The sequence below is a fragment of the Trachemys scripta genome, chromosome 2 (genome assembly GCF_013100865.1).
Source record: "Trachemys scripta elegans isolate TJP31775 chromosome 2, CAS_Tse_1.0, whole genome shotgun sequence".
Classification (NCBI taxonomy): domain Eukaryota; kingdom Metazoa; phylum Chordata; order Testudines; family Emydidae; genus Trachemys; species Trachemys scripta.
The window spans coordinates 84,323,533-84,330,569 of NC_048299.1; the positions used below are offsets into that span (position 1 = coordinate 84,323,533).

General features: G+C 38.8%; 1 protein-coding gene across 1 annotated transcript in view; it reads left to right on the forward strand.

Annotated features, from left to right (window-relative positions):
* Nucleotides 1-6,731, forward strand: part of ITGA9 (integrin subunit alpha 9) — a 305,446-nt gene extending 298,715 nt beyond the window's left edge. Inside the window, exon 27 of the mRNA XM_034759490.1 lies at nt 2,549-6,731. Within this exon, the coding sequence (XP_034615381.1) occupies nt 2,549-2,647 (99 nt within the window). The 3' untranslated portion in view covers nt 2,648-6,731. The remainder of the gene's footprint in view (nt 1-2,548) is intronic.
* Nucleotides 6,732-7,037: the final 306 nt, after the last annotated feature.

The following is a 7,037-nucleotide window of genomic DNA, read 5'->3' on the forward strand; positions in this document are numbered from 1 at the left end:
TTTTGTTTGTTTGGCCCTGGAGGAAATTAAAAAGCCTTTCTATAATTTTGATTATAACTTAAAGTGTGGATTTTACTGTTCCAGTGATGTGGTTGTATGAAGGATTGAAACCTTTAGGGTTTAAAACCTGTTTTAAAAAGCTATAAATTGAACTGTCCTTGTTAATGTTAGGAAAACCAATCCCATGGCAATTTTCTCTTCTAGAAGTTCTAAAGTGCTGAATGTGTAGGTCTGCGCTGATAACTAACTATATAAAAATGGCACCCTCTTACTCAACACATCGACTCCTTGGTATATCTACTGACTTGTGACCAAAAAAAATACCCTTACTGCTAACTCTTGTTAACTCTGCAGAGCCAGCACAACTGAGAGAGAGGAAAGTGGATTCTATTCTTTTTTGTGCATTATCAACAAAAATGTTCATTAGTACCCTGATCCTGCACCATTTAAGTCAATGGGAACTTTGCCATTGATTCCAATTAGGGCCTGATCCAAAGATCATTGATATCCGTGGGAAGATTCCACTGGGTTTACACTGTTGTCACGGTCTTCAAGCTGTGCTCTCAATGTGGTTGCACGAGTGACTAGTGTAGATGAAAGCATAATTGCAAAACCTTTATTACTGGCAATGATGTGCGAAAAGGAAAGAACTCAGCTTGACTTTCAGGTCATAGAATGAGTTTGAAGGACAGGGAGTTAAGAAAAAAAGTTGTGGATGTTTTTGTTTTGTTTTGTTTTAACCTGGAAGACCGTAAGAGACAAGAAACACCCACAATGCCATTTTTATGGAGTCATTTTTCAGAATCGAACCACACTTGTAAAATAAGCCTTCAGAGAACCCCCCCAGAAGTATGAATGGGTGGATTTTCTTTTAATGAATGTAAGTTGATTCGTCTTACTGAGCACAAGACCTAACACTTTGCTGATGATGACTGAAGGGCAGGTGAGATCTAGTGCACTGTGCACAAGGCTAGGAGGTAGGAACTTCTGAGTTCTAATTCCAGCTCGAACTGTAAATCTCCATGTGGCCTTGGGGAAGTCACTTTACTGATCTATCTCAGTTACTTTATCTGTAAAACTGGGATAATATCAATTTATCCACCTGTCTGTCTATTGTGTGTGGGGGTTGGGGGTGTGAGACTTCCAGATCCCAGGGGTTAAAATATATTTGTAGAAAATACAGTTTAGTAAGAATTTGAACTAGAAAGCTACATTTAACAGAAATGTAGCTGTGACATAATAGTGCAAAATGTTCTTAAGTTAGTTTGTGAATAGAGGATGTTAATAACTGACGAGCATCATTTTTACCCTGCAGGAGTTGAGAATACAGCTAGTCAACTCAAGGAGTATACATTAATACATGAACACCAGTGGAGGCTGGTGACCTTGGAAGTGGGGCAGCAAAACTGACACATGACATATTCAGAACAGGATTATGCTGTAAACTGGTTCTGAAAATGCCATGTATCAGGTTTGCTTCCCCACTTCCAGCAGTCAACAGCCTCCACTGGTGTGCATGTATAAATGTGTATGCCTTATGCAGTAAGCTAGGATCACAGGGTAATGAACTACCTGACTCAAAATGGGCAGGGATTACCATATTTACCCAGGAAAGCCTCTACTGCTGACAAATTCAGCAATAAATATTGACAAAACTATATTTTTATACATAGGTATTAGATCTGGACTGATTCCAGAATCTGGAAACTGAACCACTTAAGATTCTGATTTCTGTGTCTGCAGGGCTGGCTCCAGGGTTTTAGCCGCCCCAAGCAGCCAAAAAAAAAAAAAATAAATAAAAAAAAGCCACGATCGCGATCTGCGGCGGCAGTTCGGTGGAAGGTCCTTCGCTCCACGCAGGAGTGAGGGACCGTCCGCCGAATTGCCGCCGAATAGCTGGACCTGCCACCCCTCTCCGGAGTGGCCACCCCAAGCACCTGCTTGCCAAGCTGGTGCCTGGAGCCAGCCCTGTGTGTCTGACCCAGGCCCCAAAAGGCTTATTTTCTGGTTTGGATACAAATGGAAGCTTGTGAAAATAGTTGATCTTGTGAGACTTCCATCACATAAGAGGATCAAATTAATGCAAAGTCATCTGATCTCACAAGATTTGTGCCATTTTGGCCCAGAATCACCAAGGCCAGTTCATGCTAGGGTTTGCCAAAATCTCTCTGATTTAGACTCATTCCCAGATTCTAGTCCAGTTCTGACCTGGTTCTGGATCTGAATACTGCCTCTTCAGCCCACTTCTAGTATTTTTTTGTTTTCTGAAAATATTTTAACTGCTTTTTTTAAAAATTGTGTTTTATATAAGTTGAGTCTTCTGTCAAAAGTAGTTAAGATAAAAGGAAGCTGAGAACTCATGAAAACTTGGACCTGATACTGATCTCATTTACATTAATGTAAATCAGGCGCAACTCCATTGACTTCAATAACCTTTCCAGTTTTACACCAATGAGATTAGAATCAGAGCCAAATTGTTTATCAAAACCAGGATAGATTTTAATTCATGACATCATTATTTATAATGATACTTCTTTTCAATTTGCAGCTGGGCTTCTTTCGCAGGAGATACAAAGAAATCATTGAGGCTGAGAAGAACAGGAAGGAGAATGAAGATAGTTGGGACTGGGTCCAGAAAAATCAATGAACTGCCAGAAAAAAGGGTCATGTGACACACACTTGCTAGCCTATTGGTCCTGCTCTTGTATCTTCCATATGTGGAAGAAGGAATCTTCTCCAGATTTTTCGGAGGCCCTGTTGATGCTGTGTTCTTCATCATCCTAACAAGCTAGGGAACATATCCTGAGGCAACCACTGCAGCCATGTCTGGTGACTGGAGCGATTTACATTTCCTGTAAGAGTTGAACTTTGAACTTTGGTAACCAAGCTGCAGTGCAGAGCAATATTTATGAATCCAACATATGTGGTATACCCTCAGGGGAAGACTGATACCTAAAAGTATTTTTATAAATATAAGCTTTTTATACTGATTATGTCTTTATATTTGTATCAATGTTTTATTGTTTCTATTGAATAGCTATATAGTTCACTCAAGCACTGATATCTGGCTAAAACCTTGGAAATACATATATGTATATATAAATCTTATTGTACTTTTGAACTTCAATGCAAAAAAAAAAAAAAGACTTTCAGATGAAACTAGCTGAAAAACCTCACATGGCAAATCCGCAAGGCTTGGTAATGTATATAGACCATTTAATGGCAATAAGCCAAAGTCTTTTCACATTTTTTAAGCTGAAGTTGATTTTTGAGTTATGAGCTAAAGAACCTAAAGTATTACTCACATATGATTTTCCGCATTTGAATTTATCCGTTACTAATCTGAGTTGTGGGAAACAATTACTCACAGCCAAGTAACAAGAATTATAGTTCCACATTGCCTCTTGTATTTCAGGAATATAACCTTTTGATCACAGGGCATATTGCACTGAAGAAAGCAGTGAAGAATGTCTTCCTTTGGCCAACTCTGTCTCCCACAATCTGTAATCCTTTGACAATGGGCAACAAGATACTGCAAGGATATAATTGGGCCAACCACTTAGGCATCAACTAATTACTTTGGGTTAAAAATGGAATTAATTATATCAAAATTCATGATATAAAAGATGGTTTTTGATATTGTTAATGGTCATAATCTGTTTCACACGTTGCTGTCCAAGCTAGTGATACATAGCTACGCGGTCTGACCATTATGCCTGCCATCTAAATTTTTATATATCCAAGTTACAAGATTGTTTACGTGATAATCTTTAGAATAATGGCTGTATTAGATAGATGAGCAAATTAGATGTATTTCTAAATCTTGAGGTTTCATATTTGGATGCTTTTAATACAAACTATCATTCTTCATCTAGTATTAAAAACGGAGTTGAATTCTGGCACAGGCCTTGCTAAAATGCAGACCCACACTCTCAAATAATTCTGTAGCAGATTTCTTACTGGCTGGAAGAAACTTCGTGCTAATGTTCATAGAAAGAGCTGTTTGGTGTCTGACTAGAAATAGTGCTACTGGTACACCACTTGTTTATAGATGTGATTGGTCTGCTTCTGCTCTGACATTTCAGCAGCGTACAGCAGGAGTAATTACATTGATATGCTGCAGGGCCAGCTCCAGGCACCAGTGCTACAAGCTGGTGCTCGGGGCAGCCAATGGAAAGGGGCAGCACGTCCGGCTCTTCGGCGGCAATTCGGCAGCTGGTCCCTCAGTCCCTCTCGGAGGGAAGGACCTGGCGCCGAATTGCTGCCGAAAAATGAAGCTTGGGGCGGCAAAAACTCTGGAGCCGGCTCTGATATGCTGGTATAAAATCAATATAAGGGAGAGAAGAATCAAGCCCCATGTGTTAGAAGGAGATGAAAAAGGAGCAAGATCATAACTGGTGTCATACTGCGGCATGATGAAAGAGTACTGCAGGAACACTGAAGACTTGAATGCAAAGAATAAACAAGAAATCTGCATGAGTACTTGCCTGATCCTTACACTTGTAAAGAGGCATTTTCTTTGCAAATTCTCTATCATTTCCAACTACAAAATATGAATCGTGTCCATACTCATGCATTTTTTATGTGCCCCTTATTATTTGGATGCAGGTTGATACTTTATGTAGCAACTGTATCTATCTTAACCTCTAGGAAAGGAGACAGAGATAATGTTGTATCCACTCAAAATTTGTCACTGAAGGGCCTTCTTATCTACGTCAGATTGGAAGTATGGTCAACTGCCTTTCCCAAAATGATGACAGAAGTATAAATAGGACAGATGTAGGTCTTGTCTACCCTTACAGCACTGCAGCAGCTCAACTGCACTGAGATACTCCACCTCCCCAAGAGGTGTCTACACCAGGGGGTTAGGTCAGGATAACTACGTCGCTCCGGAGTGTGGATTTTCCACACCCCCAGGTGACGTAGTTATACTGACATACGTTGGTAATGTAGACCAAGCCTCAGTGTAGCAAATGACCACGTAGCCAGAACGTGAAAGGATCCAGTAATCAAGAACATTGCTATAATCATGTATAACAAGCTACAAATTATTTTTAATGAGCACAAAGCCAAAGGATAATTGTCTCCTATTGCACTATTTAGCATCCTAGACTTGAGCCAAATTCATCCCTGGTATAATTCCACTGATTTCAAAGTACTTTTTCCAGGAGTGTATTTGGCTCAGTGTGTCTGTTTGTACTGATAAAGTACTGAAGAAGGCTACAGACTCTGAAAGGTGTTTTGTTGTAAGGGACTGGATAAAAGAGAGAGAATAGGTGCAGTATAAGGGATTGCCTAGGTCAAGTCAAGATATGGAGGAAAGGAGAGAGATCCTTATTTATAATAAAGATATTTAATATGTGTCTTGACTCATACAAAATGACGTTGTTTGGCTAGATTAGTGACAATATACCATAAATACTCAATAAAATCATAGAGGATCTCAGCTGCTGTGTGGTGTTAGATATTTTGTGGTTCAGATGTCACAAAAGGTTTAGTTTTTCTATATGAGCTCATCATGAATTTCCCTATCAGTTTCTTGGCACGGTCCACTGTGACTGCTCCCTAGTTCCACTTAGGATGGTAAGATTTAATCATGAAATACCCTAGGACAGAGCATATTTAAAAATAGTATATTCAAATTGCATTAAACCTACAGGTTTTGATCAAGTATCAGTTGGTTTTAATCAACTTCTGATAAGAAAACCAAACCCTTATGAAAATGTAGTACACTTGAAATATGTATATAAAGTAGATGTGTGCTAAAGGTGTGCTGTTTTTTCACAAGGGAGCACAAAGATATAAATCACTTACGGCTGTTTCTGCCATGTTCAGGGTGCCCCCCAAGCACCCTTGACTCTCCTTTACAGTCAGAGGAAGATTTGAGACAAAACTCAGTGAATAAAATTCACCTCTGGGCAGAGGGTAGTGTGGGGCCTATGCACTGCTTAATACCTACTGAATCCCTGTCTTGAGCGAATAAGTGATAGAGTGCATAGGTCTTGCCTTAGGGCAAGGGTGATGGGGGAAGAGACGATTTCTTAAACGCTGCAGGAATGGCACCCAATATAAAGGGTAACAAAATCCTTACACTTTGAAATGTCAACAAATAGTGAAGGACCCTCTTTGAAATCAAGAATGTTCAGGTAAATTGAATTGACAAAAGCAGCAATGACTCTAAGTGCAAAGGCTGCATTTGATAATGCTTAGTGCCATCTTTCTTTGAATGTCTTCTGTTTATGGGCACGTTTTGGAATCTTGCACAATTTTCATGCATGATATTATCTATGTGACATGGGAATATATATGTTGTTTTCACTAAAGGATTTAAGGGAATCATAGACCTAACTTCTGCCTTCATTTAAATTCATACACTCAGTGGGATTGCTCGGATGTAAATGAGGGTAGGAATTGGCTCACATTGTACATTGATTAAACTGGCATAAAGAGTGTAACTGCTTTGGAGCATGAAATTGCATATACAGCGGGGTATCTGCCCCATTTTCACTTTTTTTTTTCTTCTTAACATTTCACTCTTTGTGTATTGCAAAATTGTAAAAAATGTTGTGAATTTTTGGTGGAAGAACGTGTCTCACTATTATCAATGTCACCTGTATTTAGAAGCTATGTGTGCACCTGTATTCTGATTCACTTGCACTGTTTTGGAAATGTCAGGTTTACAAAACTACAACTTTTTTTTTTTTTTGGAATAAAAAGTGGCTACAAAATTATTCGAATAACATGACTATTTTTATCACTTTTGTCCAACTCAAATATTTTGCTTTTGATTAGTTAAAAACATTTCCATTTTGTGTTTGAAGGAATTGTGTACTTATTTATTTATTTTTGATAATGGTAGCCTTTTATTGAAGTCTATGCATGTTTTACAAATCAGGATTGGGCTCTGATCTTGTAAACACTTATATACTTAATTTTACTACCCTGAGTAGGGTACTCAGGGTAATGAAGTTAAGCAAGCCACAGGCACAAGTGTTTGTAGGATTGGGTTCAAAGTTTGAATGTCTTGTATTACTGTT